The 15,896-nt window shown below is 37.4% G+C and overlaps 1 protein-coding gene across 1 annotated transcript in view; it reads left to right on the plus strand.

The window, feature by feature from the left end:
• Positions 1-15,896, plus strand: part of LOC120539368 (protein Daple-like) — a 192,679-nt gene that overhangs the window by 155,860 nt on the left and 20,923 nt on the right. Inside the window, exons 24-27 of the mRNA XM_039769369.1 lie at positions 4,269-4,412; positions 4,730-4,916; positions 10,834-10,979; positions 15,498-15,599. Of these exons, the coding sequence (XP_039625303.1) occupies positions 4,269-4,412; positions 4,730-4,916; positions 10,834-10,979; positions 15,498-15,599 (579 nt within the window). The remainder of the gene's footprint in view (positions 1-4,268; positions 4,413-4,729; positions 4,917-10,833; positions 10,980-15,497; positions 15,600-15,896) is intronic.

A 15,896-nucleotide genomic window follows, 5' to 3' on the forward strand; every position in this document is an offset into this window, starting at 1 on the left:
TTATTTGCGAATTTAAAAAAAAAAGGGATTTATCAATCTGTCTGTTTATGAAAAATATACATTTCTTCAATTAAGCATTCTTTACTTATGGCACAAAATTAGACCATGTTCTCAGTTTACCAATTTGAATTAAATAAAAGAAGAGCAACGTTTCTAGGATTTTGTCCATTAATTTGAGAAGATTTATTAAACAGTTTAGTTACATCATACCTTTCATAATTTCTTTCATTGAGAATACATCTGTTAATTTGAGTGGACAATAGAAGCAGAGGAAATATTTGCCCAAATGGAAGAATGAATTTGTTTTATCCTTTACCTTAAGACATCCTAAGACATTCTTGTAATCTGAAACTGAGGTGGATTCATTTTCAAGTTTGCAGAAAAATAACTGACTTAAAAACTTGCCTCAGAAGGGTAAAAACATGGGCAATAAGGTACCAGTTATTATTTTTGTGTTTTTCATTGAAATAATTCCATCTTTAAGCTTCCATTTGTAAGTGGATCTTCAAGTGTGAGTTTTATTAGGTTTATTGGCAGTCTAAGTGAGCTACCGAAGCAGTCTGGACGTTAGCATATTGATATTGTATGTGACTTTTTAAAGCAGCATGAGGCAACTAAGAAGTTCCACTTAGGCCAAAGTAGAATTGCAGGTGCATCAGTCACAAAAACTGCACATATTTTCCTGTGCCAAAGGAAAAAGCAACCTAAATACTAACAGCATATGACAAACATGGACAAACTGCATCAAAAAAAAGAAAAACTAGTCATAAGTTGAATCTCACTGATTGGGACAGACATTTCACATAATAGTTTTTAGAAGTAATCAGTGACTGTTTTTTAACACAGCATGTTAGAGCACCAACACGGAGTGAAGCCTGACTGGATTTAGTATTCTGTAATAATCAGGATAGAATTGAGGGTGTAGAGGTGATTGAACCACTAGGGTCAAGTGACCATAATGTAATACAATTCTCAGTATTTTGTAAGAGTACAGATGCAAAGACTAAAATTGTTAAGTTGAACTTTGGTAGGGCTAATTTTGAGCAGATGCGACAAAGTCTAAGTAGGATAGACTGGGATAAGCTTTTAAATGTGGAGACAGTCGAGGAGCAGTGGAACAGGTTTAAAAATGTTTTACATGTAATGCAGGACAGATACATACCTAAATTTGGAATTAATAGGAAACTAAAAAACTCCACGGTGGATTAATAAAGATTTAAAAAGAAGTTGCAAAGGAAAAACTGCTGTATAAGGCATATAAGACTAATGACTGCAAAGTGAATCGTAGCATATGAGAACATGAGGGCAACCATTAAGAAGGATATCAGGGAGGCTAAAAGACAGTTGGAGAGGAATATAGCAGATAAGGCGAAAGAAGACCCCAAGAAATTCTTTCAGTATTTTAGTAGTAAAAGAACAGTTAAGGAGGAGGTCAAGTTCATCAGGAATAGTAAAGGGAATTAAAAGATACAGACAATGAAATAGCAGATGCCCTAAACTTACATTTTTCTGAGGTGTTTACAAGTGAGCAAGTGGATAACCTCCCAGAGGTAAACACGACTACTAAGGAGGTACTGAGGGATTTGGAAATTGTAGAGGGAGAAGTGCTGCTCAGATTAAATAAGATGAAATCAAACAAATCACCAGGCCCAGATAATATTTATCCTTGTGTTCTTAAGGAGGCTAGTGAGTACATATATAAACCCTTGACACATATTTTTAGGAAGTCACTGTGCACTGGAGAGATTCCAAGGACTGGAAAATGGCAAATATCATCCCATTATATAAAAAGGGTGACAGGGCAGATCCAAGCAACTATAGGCCAGTAAGCTTAACATGCATCACAGGAAAATTAATGGAAGGAATTATTAAGGATAAGATTGAGCAACACATGGCAAGGACAGGAGTTATTCTGAACAGTCAGCATGGGTTCAGAAGAGGGAGGTCGTGTTTTACTAACATGTTGGAATTCTATGAGGAGGCAACAAAAGGATACGATCAAAGTGGAGCTTATGATATTATTTATCTGGACTTTCAGAAAGCATTTGATAAGGTGCCACATGAGAGGTTGGGCATCAAGTTAAAAGAAGTGGGAGTTCAGGGTGATGTTTTTAGATGGGTGCAGAATTGGCTCAGACACAGGAAGCAGAGGGTGATGGTGCGAGGAACCTCATCAGAACTGGCCGATGTTAAGAGTGGTGTTCCACAGGGGTCAGTGCTAGGGCGCTGCTATTTTTAATATATATAAATGATTTAGATAGGAATATAAGTAACAAGCTGGTTAAGTTTGCAGATGATACCAAGATAGGTGGATTAGCAGATAATTTGGAATCCTGTTATATCATTACAGAAGGACTTGGATAGCATACAGGCTTGGGCAGATTTGTGGCAGATGAAATTTAATGTCAGTAAATGTAAAGTATTACACATAGGAAGTAAAAATATTAGGTTTGAATACACAATGGGCGGTCGGAAAATCGAGAGTACACCTTATGAGAAGGATTTAGGAGTCATAGTGGACTCTAAGCTATCAACTTCCCAACAGTGTTCAGAAGCCATTAAGAAGGCTAACAGAATGTTAGGATATATAGCACATGTGTGGAGTACAAGTCCAAGGAGGTTATGCTCAACCTTTTTAATGCACTGGTGAAGCCTCATCTTGAGTACTGTGTGCAGTTTTGGTCTCCAGGCTACAAAAAGGACATAGCAGCGCTAGAAAAGGTCCAGAGAAGAGCGACTAGACTGATTCCAGGGCTATAGGGGTTGAATTATGAGGAAAGATTAAAATAGCTGAGCTTTTACAGTTTAAGCAAAAGAAGATTAAGAGGTAACATGATTGAAGTGTTTAAAATTATGAAGGGAATTAGTACAGTGGATCGAGACTTGTATTTTAAAATGAGTTCATCAAGAACACGGGGACACAGTTGGAAACTTGTTAAGGGTAAATTTTGCACAAACATTAGGAAGTTTTTCTTTACACAAAGAACGATAGACACTTGGAATAAGCTACCAAGTAGCGTGGTAGACAGTAAGACGTTAGGGACTTTCAAAACCCAACTTGATGTTTTCTTGGAGGAAATAAGTGGATAGGACTGGCAAGCTTTGTTGGGCTGAATGGTCTGTTCTCATCTAGAGTGTTCTAATGTTCTAAAATACACCCTCAAAAATTATCACAGAATTAGTACCTATGTGACCCAGTCTTAACAGAAACTGTACATCATGAATTTCAAAACTTTGGAATTTTCAGGAGGGTAGCCATTCAGGAACTGCTTATATCCAAGGTTTAGAGACACATTGCCTGGTCTAAGGTGCACCTAAGCTGGACACTGGAGCAAAAGAAACATATATTGTATCTTATGTGTCATTTGTAGCTGAACTGAAATTAGCCAAAACCAGAATAATATGTAAAAGCCTGTACACTTTACACTCCTCTAGCCATAGATGTTATTATACATTTACCACAATCTTATAATTTGGCAGCCATTTTAATAGTCTGTTATTATTCTCTTGATACAAATGCCCACAAAGCCTGTTAATATTGACTGTATTTATTGTTATGTTCCTCCAATTACTTATCAGTTATGGATGTTAATATTCTGTGGAGAAGCATAGTAACAGTGAGAGTAATGCTTGAAACAATGTTGCATTTCTTATTGTAAATTGTTACTGTTTCCAAACCATACCAGGGGTTTCAAATGAATACAATTCTAGATAATTTTATAAACTGTTGGGAAAAGGATGTGTCAGTTTGATTTTCAGGTAATGAATCAAAATTAGTTCTCTGTGATATACTGTATAATCTTTCTTAATTTGTGCAAAACATGGTCTAACTGAAATCAAAAATGTACAATGTACATATCTTAGTCAATTCCGATCATGTAAAATGTGTTTTGGTTAAGTGGGTTGGCAATGCTAAGTTAGCCCCAGATATGTGAATGTCAGTGTGTTCACCTTGCAATGGGTTGATGAACCATTGCTAACCTTGAATATTTCAGGATCTTTGATTTATAACTTCAGTGTCAAAAATATACTCATTCTTGGCTCTTTAGATGGTTGGTGGAAGGGGTATCTGGTGTGATTTGAATAATATTTAGTACTATTTATCTCCCTGATCACCAATTTGCTCATCCTACTGTGGACAAGTACATTATTTATCAATGCTTTTGATAGTAACCCTTTTAATGGTAACACAAATTGACTTATTTCACTAAACTATACAAGGTGGAGGTAAATGATTATTTGTTAATGGAACTTATTGTGAATCGTAGGTACAGTGCACTCATGGAACAGAAATCTTCATTAGAAGAAAAGGAATCGTCACTAAAGGCAGAACAGGAGAGACTGGAAATGCAAGGCAGAGAGCACAGACAAACCCTGGAAAAGCTTGCAAAACTTCAAGAGGAAAATGAACGGTGAGAAGGGTGGTGTTGTGTAACACCTATCTGGCATTCTACACCACAGGCATCTGCTTCCTTTAGCTAATCAAGTCAATATATCTGAGTATTGGGGATAATGAAGATGCTTTTGTTGTGTTTTGTATTCCCAAATATTAGATGACAAATTTACAAATGGAATTACAAATCGAGTAGCAGAACAGTGTAATGATGTTAATCATGAAACAATATTGTTTTCTGTGTTAATAGCCTTCTGTACTTTACTTATTAGTCCCTTCAATCTACAACACCCTCATATGTTAAAATTAACTGTTTTAATTTAATCTATGTTTTAGTTTGGAGCACTTCAACAAGGAAACAATGAAAGTCCAAGAAGAGTTGCATTTAGAGCACAAGTCACAAAAGAGCCAACTGACAAGCTTGCAGCTTGAGAAGGCCAAGCTTGAAGCAGAAATTAACAAGTTCAAGGAACAGAATCAGCAGCTTGATATTAACATTACCAAACTAAACAATCAGTGTGAGGTAAGGGTCAAAGTCATCAATAATATTCTTTTGTTGTGAAATTATTTCTATCATATGGGTTGATTTTTGCTTTGGAGTCATTTTTTCTATTGCACTTGTCTTTCTGCAGCTGTCATCACACTGTGAGACAGAAAGGCCATCTGCTTCATAACCAGAAATTAATGAATTAACAACATTTTAGATAAGAGCAGACCATTTAGTTTTAAATATCTTATCAATCTAAATTCTCCCCTTTAAGCAATATATTTTCAAGGCGAGATTATTGTAGTCTAGTGGAATGGTTGGTACAGTAATTTATTTCATATTTCTGTGGTTCACTTTGTGACAAAACGGTTTGTAATATGATAAATTTCCTGTTACCCAGCTTCCATCCTTCCCTCTCATGTTTGTGTTGAAAACCTCAATTTTAAAGTAGCAGCTGACATCCACCATACATTAAGAATGATCTTTATGTTCCAGTCATCTCCTGACTTGATTGAGGGTCCTGTCCACAACATAAGAAGGGTATCCCCTAATGATCAAGAAACTCCTCATTCTTAATGCTTCATTACAGAAATCATCCTCATCACTGCAGAGTCTGAGGAACTGTGAAAGAAATAGAGTTTTTAGTTTGTTAGGAATGTAAACAGCTATAGAGAAGGTAACTATGTGACTCAGTTAGCCCGTAGCATTATATATTTATATAAAATGCAAAATTAACTGACTTGTTCACTCACTCATAAACAAAAACCATTATTCCCCATTTAGGTTATAAGCTGAAATTTGGCGGGATGGTGTATCTAGGGCACTAGGTATCTGCTAACAAAGGTCATTTTGATGTGTTATTGTTTAGGGGTAAATAGAATAGAAATTCAATAGAAAAACTAAATGCCCCAAAATCTCAAAAACACTTTGACTGATTTGATTAAAATTTTGTGAATTCATAAAAACAAAAACTAGCTGACACATTTTTTATTTGTTCATATTTGTCAATAATAATTCTATTGCGAGTGGCCTGTTTTAAGGCGTCCTGTCTTTTTTCTGCTCAGCATAGAAATGCTGCCATTTGAATGTTGCCAGCAGAGTTGAAAACTCATGGATAAGTGGAAGTGTTTTGCCAAGGGAAAAGAAAAAGGGTGATATGTGATGTGACCACTGAAGTAAAAGAAGAACGGTTTACCAAAGCTGAAGTAAGGTGTGGTTACACTTGAGGTACAAAAATACACCTCAAGTCCAGCTGCCAGGTAGGGAAAGAGAAATGCAAGAGGAGCTGGATTCTTTACAAGCAAAACCAGCCCTAGTTGATGGTGCTAGCATAATTCAAAAGGGAGAGGAAATGAATGTTCAATGCATGCATGTATCATCAAGGAGGACCCAGCTGCCCCTTCGATTTATTATACCCTAAACTGCACATGCAGACCTCCATAGTTTGGCATGCACAGAATATTGCCATCAAAGTGCCATGTAAGAGTATGACACCTTTGTTAAACCTTTGCCTAGGGACCAAAAATGCTAGCACCTACACTGACTATATGTGAAGTTCATGGTATTATTTATTTCCTAATAGGTGCTGTTTGCAATTTAAATTATTCTTTAAAGTACATACAGCAACTACTGAAATTCTTACATCATGTACTGAAATGAATACACTATTTTTTGTGTACATATGTAGTCAGCACACTTTATTCACTTTGCCAGTTTTTTCATCCCCCTAATTGTATCAATACATACAACATATGTTGGTATTTTGTTTCATATACTATATATGAACATTAACAGACCTGTAAAAGCTATAAAGATTGAGAAGGTTGTAAATTTTTGCATTTTATGCTGCAAACGTCCTGTGGAACACAATCTAAGTGTGAGCATTACGCGACTCACACTGTGGTGTAATGTTGTACTGTAAATCTCATGACACTTGTTATTCTCTCTGCATTGGTATTTTACAGATAGCTTCCATTAAACATAGATTTATATTGCATTGCTTTTTTACATGTAATTTCATGCTTAAAACCACTTAATCCAATTCCATGGCTTAAGGAACTGGGGGGGCTATACATTTTGGTATATAATATAAGCACTTCAAACAATTAATTTATTGCATGGGCCATCTAATTGTGCAACCTGTAAATGTCATTGCTTGTAATAAGTTAAAGTAAAAAAAATGATTCAGTATTACAATTTTATTATCTATGACTATGGCAAGAATTGAAAATACAACTGAAGAAAAACAAGAAAAGTAGTTCTTGAGTGAATGATGTAAGCAAATGAAAATTGTTAACATATAATAATCTCTCTATTATAAAAAAACTCTTGGGATGAGACAAGACTTTTTTTCCTGCAACGCAACGTGATCTTTTGAAGAGAGACAGAGAGACACTTTCATGTCCCACGAGACAGTCGAGTCACGTCATACTTACAACCTTTTGTGACGATGCAGGTTCTGCTCCATGCTCCCATCTTACTTCTAGGAGCCCTCGAACCGAACACAGTCGGTAATGACACAGATGAGCTAGGCAGTGAAGACATCAACCATGAAGCAAGGGGATGGTGCAAAAACTGCTAAGTGCTTTTATTAAAAAAAATCAACAAAATCAAACTGTTCAAATAAATAGTGCAGTGTTTCAAATATTCTTTAAATAAATAATCCGATAAAACAGGTGAATCCGTGGAGGTTAAAAAAACAATAGAAAAATCCTTTTTAAATGAGGTTAAAATCAATGGCAGGATGCAGTCTTTTCTTAAAACTCCAATGCTTTCATCTCACTTACTGGCGGCTCCCCTGCTTCTCCCCTAATGCTACATTGGGCTCCAGCCGGACCAAGACTTGAGTATCTTCCCCAGTGGCCAGGGCGCTCACGCTGGGGCTCAACATGCCCAAAGCCTCCTCGACTCTCCATCCTTCAGCGGCCAGTCGAACCCTCTGCCGGTCACTCCAGCTCTTCAAAATTGCTCAGCTGGAGCAACCGATTCAATCTGCCCCCTCCGAGAGTTGGCCAAACACTCCTCTGGGGCTCTCCTACCAGCTGCCTTCCGCCTTAATAGAGCCTGTTCTTGCTCTCGCTCTCACTCTCCCCACACAATTTAAAAGCTAGATATTCAAAAAATATAACTCTTAACAGAGGAACTGACTTTTTTTTTTAAAGATGTGAGCAATAAACTGCAAGTCCACCACTTTTCCTTTCTGTTTTACCCAGTTTTGCACCAATGTACACACTGCACCCTATAGTTGCACTTCTTTTAGATTGCTAGCTTTTGATGAGGTTTCTAATCAAAATCTTTTTGAAAATTAAGATAATTATGTTATTTCCTACTGGCAGAAACCCATCAATAATTTATAAAAAATTTATATAACACTTTTATTATTTTTATCAATGTTTCTTTGTATCATTTTGTGAAGTTATTTCATTGTTGCAGCCATTTTGGAGTTCCTGATCTTGAGGATGCAGTGTTACATAGAATGTGATATGCATATTGTGTGATACGTGACATTATGTTGGCCATAACCATACTTAGAGATTCTTACTTTCAGTTAATTTGATTCTTCAACTTTAGTGTTGCCGCCACAGTACAGTGGAACCTCGGTTTGCGAGCATACAGTAATCCCTCGCTATATCGCGCTTCGACTTTCGTGGCTTCACTCTATTGCGGATTTTAAATGTAAGCATATCTAAATATATATCAAGAATTTTTCGCTGGTTCGCGGATTTCTGCGGACAATGGGTCTTTTAATTTATGGTACACGCTTCCTCAGTTTGTTTGCCCAGTTGATTTCATACAAGGGACGCTATTGGTGGATGGCTTAGAAGCTACCCAATCAGAGCATGTATTACATATTAACTAAAATTCCTCAATGATATAAGATATGCTTCCCGTGCGGTGCTTGATGTTTGCTTTTCTCTCTGTCTCACCCTCTCTGACATTCTCTGCGCCTGACGGAGGGGGTGTGAGCAGAGGGGCTGTTTGCACAGAGGCTGTTTGCTTAGAAGATACGGACGCTCTTCGTGCTTCGGCATACTTAAAAGCCCAAAAGCACATATTGATTTTTGATTGTTTGCTTTTCTGTCGCGCACTCTCTCTCTCTGACATTCTCTGCTCCTGACACGCATTCTTTGAAGAGGAAGATATGTTTGCATTCTTTTAATTGTGAGAAAGAACTGTCATCTCTGTCTTGTCATGGAGCACAGTTTAAACTTTTGACTAAAGGGTGTTATTTCATGTCTAGAGGGCTCTAATAATGTTAACAGTGTGGTAGAGTTTATAAGGGCTTAAAATATATAAAAATAACCATACAAACATATGGTTTCTACTTCATGGATTTTCATCTTATCGCAGGGGGTTCTGGAACGCAACCCCCGCGATCGAGGAGGGATTACTGTGTATATATATATATATATATATATATATATATATATATACAGAGAGAGAGAGAGAGAGAGACATTAGAGCAGTGTTTGGTGTTTGTAGCCCTGAATTTTGGACGTGAACAAATGGGAACACCCTTACCCCGACTCCACCTCCGAATAAACAGAAACTCGCTTAGCTGCTAATGCACAAGCAATGCAAGCACATCAGCAACATGCAACCTCTTAGGAGAGAGATGCCCCAAGTAGTCCCTTTCAATTACCAGACATCTCTACATTTCAATTTTTTTCTGACGATTTCAATAGTTTCTAGAACCCCGGACTTTTTGCAGCATGGGCTTACAGAGCTAGTAAGGCTATAACGATATGTTTAATAGGAATAGAGAAGGGTTTAGAGTCAGGTGTTTAGAGAAGAAAGTTTGAAAAAGTAAATAAAAAAATCTATGAATATTCATCAAAGACATATAGTAAGATTTTGAAATAGTTAGAACAGTGGTTTAAATCATCTTGGCTCTTGCAAAAATTATAAATGGATAACAACAATACAGACAAATATTCTTGAATTTCAGGGCCTAATAAAAGAATAACAAGACATTGATTATTACATTAAACAACTGCAAGAAACTGGCATAGCCTATAAAATGGTGGGATTTTAGGGTCTCAATCGTACATCTAATGAGTGAGATTATTAGTTCATTGCTTTCCTTACTAAGCTGTGATTCAGGCAATTTTATGATATTCTGCAGAATTATAGGTTAATTGAACACTGATGCTCTACTGTGAGCGCATTATGTTTGAATATAAATCTAATTCTAATTTCGCAAAGTAAGAGTAGAAATGTTAATCAGTTAGACATTATTCATTGCAGGAAATTAAAGTTTGTTTTTAATGTACAGCTACTTTATTAATAATGTTCGGAACATTAGGACTACATTAAAGGACAGGCTTGTAGTTAGAGCTGCGGCTAACATTCGAATAAATGAAATATTTGACTTGGAAATCAGCCACCGATTTCAGAAACCCCTTTCTACATTGATCCAGAATGTCACTGTTTGACTGCCCCAGCCTTTTTGTTTCTTTTTGGTCAAAATATTACAGTAATCAGCTAAGTGAAGCAACCTCATCACCAGGGACAGGAGAGGAGTAAAAAAAATGTATATAATTATTTTTTGAAAAAGAAATCACCTGCTCATAAAGGTAGAGTTATACTGTATATGATTATATAATAATACAGTTTATCTAATTTAAATTGAACTGTCTGTCATAAGTAACCTTCATTCAAATGCAAGAAAACAGCAGTTTTATACAAGTTAATGCTTAAGTTTTCACTTTCTGAAGCATTTTTTGAGTATAGTGGAAGACTTCACACTTGCAGTGATGGACTATTGATTAGGGTTGACTTATTTTATGTAATATATTTTTGTGTTTGTTTCAACATTTGGTGTGTGGAAAATTATTTCCATTGTGATTTATAGTGTACATTTTTTTTTACCTTTGCCAAATACCAAAAGACCTGCGTCAAAGTAAAATCAGTAAATATTTGTTTCTAAGTCTGTGTTATATTTCATCTTTAGCTGTTAGCAGAGTTAAAGGGAAATTTAGACGAGGAAAACCGGCACTTATTAGAACAGAACCAGAATCTAAGTCGAGAGAATCGAGAACTGCTTGAGAAGACCATGGAGAGCAAGGATCAATATCACCAAGAGCAGAGAGAATATATGTGAGTATTTATTCATTAATATAAAATTTTATTACCAGCACTGTTGTAAGAAGTAAAATCAATAATGGTAAGACATTTAATAAGCCTTCCTCCTTTCTTGCTCAAACAATAATAGTGAAATATCAATACTTAATTCTCACTTCTATTGTTTCACATTTATTAAAAGCAATAATATTGTTTAATATGTTGACGAATATAATTAATTAAAAAAATGTGTTTATTAAGTAAAAACTAGGCACACTTAATTTTTTCTTGTTGAATTTTCCATAAAAATAACAAAATATAGCTGATGGATTTACTGTGCGGGCTTGAAAATTGTAGGAGTACTAACTTGACAAGGCAGTAAATCTTTAGTGAAATTCATGAAAAAAGTATATATATAATTTGTGCCTGAAAGTAACTGAGTGCATTAACTGCATGAGTTTATCTCTGGACACACTGGTATTTGTACCATATCCCAAACACATGCTAAGAGAGCCTGCTTTGGAACTACAGACTGGGATATACTACTGTGGTCACATAGTGAGAACATTGAAGAGGCTTCTGTATGGACATTATAGTTCCAGTAAGAACAGTACGCTGCTATGCTAACAACAAGCCATGGATTACAAGTGACATCAAGGGCCTTTTGAACCAGAAGAAAAGGGCGGCGAAGGAGCAGTACAGGAGAAAGCTGGAGCAGAAATTGCAGAATAACAGCATGAAGGAAGTGTGGGATGGGATGAAGATCATCACTGGCTGCAGCTCGAAGCGGGGTGCCACCATCGAGAGAGACGTGGAGAGAGCAAACCAAATGAAAAACTTCTTTAACAGGTTTGACCACCCTAACCCACTCTCACCTCAGTGTACTTCATCCTCCAACCATCTTTCTGCTGATACCAGCATAGGTGAGACATCCCCACCCACAATTACAGCAGCACAGGTGAGCAGAGAGCTGAGGAGACTTCGTGCCAGCAAAGCAGCGGGTCCAGATGGTGTATCGCCACGACTGCTGAAGGCCTGTGCGTTGGAACTGGAGAGTCCTCTACAGCGCATCTTCAACCTGAGCCTGCAACAGGGGAGAATCCCAAGGCTTTGGAAAACATCTTGTATCACCCCAGTCCCAAAGGTATCACGTCCTAGTGAGCTGAATGACTTCCGGCCTGTTGCTCTGACATCACATGTGATGAAGACGATGGAGCGGCTGCTGCTTCACCACCTGAGGCCACTGGTCCGCCACACCCTCGACCCTCTGCAATTAGCACACCAGGAGAAAGTGGGAGCAGAGGATGCCATCATCTGTATGCTACACCGATCCCTCTCCCACTTGGACAGAGGCAGTGGTGCTGTAAGAATTATGTTTTTGGACTTCTCTAGCGCCTTCAACACCATCCAACCTCTGCTCCTTAGGGACAAGCTGACTGAGATGGGAGTAGACTCACACCTTGTGGCATGGATCATGGACTATCTTACAGACAGACCTCAGTATGTGCGTCTTGGGAACTGCAGGTCTGACATTGTGGTCAGCAACACAGGAGCGCCGCAGGGGACTGTACTTTCTCCGGTCCTGTTCAGCCTATATACATCAGACTTCCAATACGATTCGGAGTCCTGCCACGTGCAAAAGTTCGCTGATGACACTGCTATTGTGGGCTGCATCAGGAGTGGACAGGAGGAAGAGTACAGGAAGCTAATCAAAGACTTTGTTAAATGGTGTGACTCAAACCACTTACACCTGAACACCAGCAAGACCAAGGAACTGGTGGTGGATTTTAGGAGGCCCAGGCCCCTCATGGACCCCGTGATAATCAGAGGAGACTGTGTTCAGAGGTTACAGACCTATGAATACCTGGGAGTGCAGCTGGATGAAAAATTGGACTGGACTGCCAATACTGATGCGCTGTGTAAGAAAGGTCAGAGCCGACTATACTTTCTTAGAAGGTTGGCGTCCTTCAACATCTGCAATAAGATGCTGCAGATGTTCTACTAGACGGCTGTGGCAAGTGCCCTCTTCTACGCGGTTGTGTGCTGGGGAGGCAGTATAAAGAAGAAGGACGTCTCACGCCTGGACAAACTTGTTAAAAAGGCAGGCTCTATTGTAGGAATAAAGCTGGATAGTTTAACATCTGTAGCAGAGCGACGGGCACTAAGCAAACTCCTGTAAATCATGGAGAATCCACTGCATCCACTTAACAGTGTCATCTCCAGGCAGAAGAGTAGCATCAGTGACAGAGTTTTGTCACTGTCTTGCTCCACTGACAGACTGAGGAGATCGTTCCTCCCCCACACTATGCGACTTTTCAGTTCCACCCGGGGGGGTATATGCTAACATTATTCAAAGTTATTGTCTGTTTTTACATACATTTTTATTACTCTTTAATTTAATATTGTTTTTTTTTTTGTATCAGTATACTGATGCTGGATTATGTGAATTTCCCCTTGGGATTAATAAAGTATCTATCTATCTATCTATCTATCTATCTATCTATCTATCTATCTATCTATCTATCTATCTATCTAAGATTAACTGGCAACTGGAAATTGGCCAAATGTGGGTGTGTACATGAGTGTGTCTTACAATGGGCTAATTCCATTTACAGAGTTATTTTCTGTCAAATGCCCAGTGATCCTCAAAACTCTGAATGTGGTAAGCCATTTAGAAAATGGATAAGTGTATGTTTCATAGTATGGTATAAGTGTAATGTACTTCCATCCAAGGTATTATGTGCACTGGTGGAACCAGTCCTAAGATACTCCCAACTCTATCACAAAGCAGATTCACCCACATACCCAATAAGACTGGGCCACTTTACTGTGGACAGTTAGCCTGATCAGGACAACTTTGGGATGCAGAATGTGAAGACAACACCCTTACAATACACACACAGACCACGATTTGAGATGTGCGTTTGTGTTGTGAGGCTGTAGCAAAAACTACTATGCCCCATGGAAATCTTGTAACATTAAGCATGTTTTAAAATGATATCGTTAATACATATATATGTTTACAGCTGAAAACCAAGAATATGCTTTCACTCAGCAAAGTAGTTTAATATCCTAAAAGGAAACCTGAAATCTGTTTTCATTTTGCAAGTATAAATACTCTTGCTCTTTTATGTGTTGGCAGGATTACCAACATCAATCACTAAAAGAAAACATCAGTTCCCATTTTGATTGGATTATATGAACTGGGTTAAGCATAGTGGTATCACTTTTGGTTCAGATCAGTTTAATGTTATCTGTTAGTCACTTTGGTGATCCTGGAGCGGCCACAGTCAGTCCAAATTCACTGTTCACTCTTTCCACTCGATGGCTGTTCTCTGCTAGTGGTAGCTATGATTAATAAGTGCAGCAAAGCTGGCAGTACCACTACATTTTCAATACAATATACCCCAAGGTAGTTTTTACACAAAATATACAGTTTTGTACACTATTATTAAAGAATTTTCACATATTTTAATTATGTATAGGTATTCTAATAATTTATTAGGTATCTTAATAATAAGTATTTAATAATGATACATTATCTATTCAAGATTATAGTTCAAATGTTAATTCTAATCTATATAGTGCTCCTTATCCTAAGCTTTATTTGTAATTTATTTTTGTTCTGCCTATGACTTCTTGACAACAACAACAACATTTCTCAGCACATTTTCATTCAAATGGTGTAGCTCAAAGTGCTTTGCAAGATGAAGAAGGAAATGTTTATATGAAACAAAAATAAGATTAGGCAATACTAAGTAACAAAGAAAAAAGTAAGGTCAGATGGCTCCAGATGGGCTGGAGAAAAGCAAAATCTGCAGGGGTTCTAAGGCCAAAAGACCACCCAGCCCCCACTGGGCATTCAACTTAACATAAAGGGTCTAAATCAGTCCTCATGGCTTTCAGGCTTCATGTGAAAGAATTTGATGATGATGGTCATGTGGACATCTGGGGTAATGCCTTTGATCCACCAACGTAGGGACTGCATGGTGCCTTGATCAGGTGGTGGTGGCACAGATCGCCACCACAGAAAAACTGGAAAAAGAACAGCAGAGAATAGTAGGGATTAGTACGGAGCCTTGATGAAAATGATATTTTAATGCACATATAGTTTAACAGGGATACACTAAAATGGAGTGACGAGAAAGCCATGTTAAAATAATGGGTTTTTAGCAGTGTAGGGTTTTGACTGCCAGCATAGGTTCAGATAGCAGGATAGTAAATGCTGAATTGGGGGTATATGGTGGGTGTTACATGGAAATACAATGGTTTGTGTCCTCCTTGGTTGACAGCACCACAAAGCTATGTGTTATTTAAATTGAAATATGAGTTATTTTTTATTATGTTTATTTTAAAAATGTATTTGCTTATACAAACATTGATGTATTCGCAAGCATTTTCATATTTGGTGTCTCATTTGTTAATGTCATTTTTGGCATTAACCTAACATCTTTGCATTTGATTAAATAAGAGCTCTACAGATTTTCTTTGTTATATTGACCCAACTAAAATTCACCTAAATTGTCTTTAAACATTTCTTTAATTTTACTACAGGGACAAGCTGAATGAGCTCCGCCGTGAAAAACAGAAATTGGTGGAAAAGATTATGGACCAGTACAGAATTCTGGAGCCAACTATTCCTGTCAGCAAAAACAGGTACATAAATTAGACCTGAGTCTTTTTAGGGAAGTAATTTTTAAAGTCTAATATACTATATATATATATACATACCTGTATATATATATATATATATATATATATATATATATATATATATATATAGTGGGTTGGCACCCTGCCCAGGATTGGGTCCTGCTTTGTGCCCTGTGTTGGCTGGGATTGGCTCCAGCAGACCCACGTGACCCTGTATTCGATTCAGCGGGTTAGAAAATGGATGGATGGATGGATATATATATATATATATATATATATATATATATATATATATATATA

The sequence above is a fragment of the Polypterus senegalus genome, chromosome 11 (assembly GCF_016835505.1).
Source record: "Polypterus senegalus isolate Bchr_013 chromosome 11, ASM1683550v1, whole genome shotgun sequence".
NCBI lineage: Eukaryota > Metazoa > Chordata > Cladistia > Polypteriformes > Polypteridae > Polypterus > Polypterus senegalus.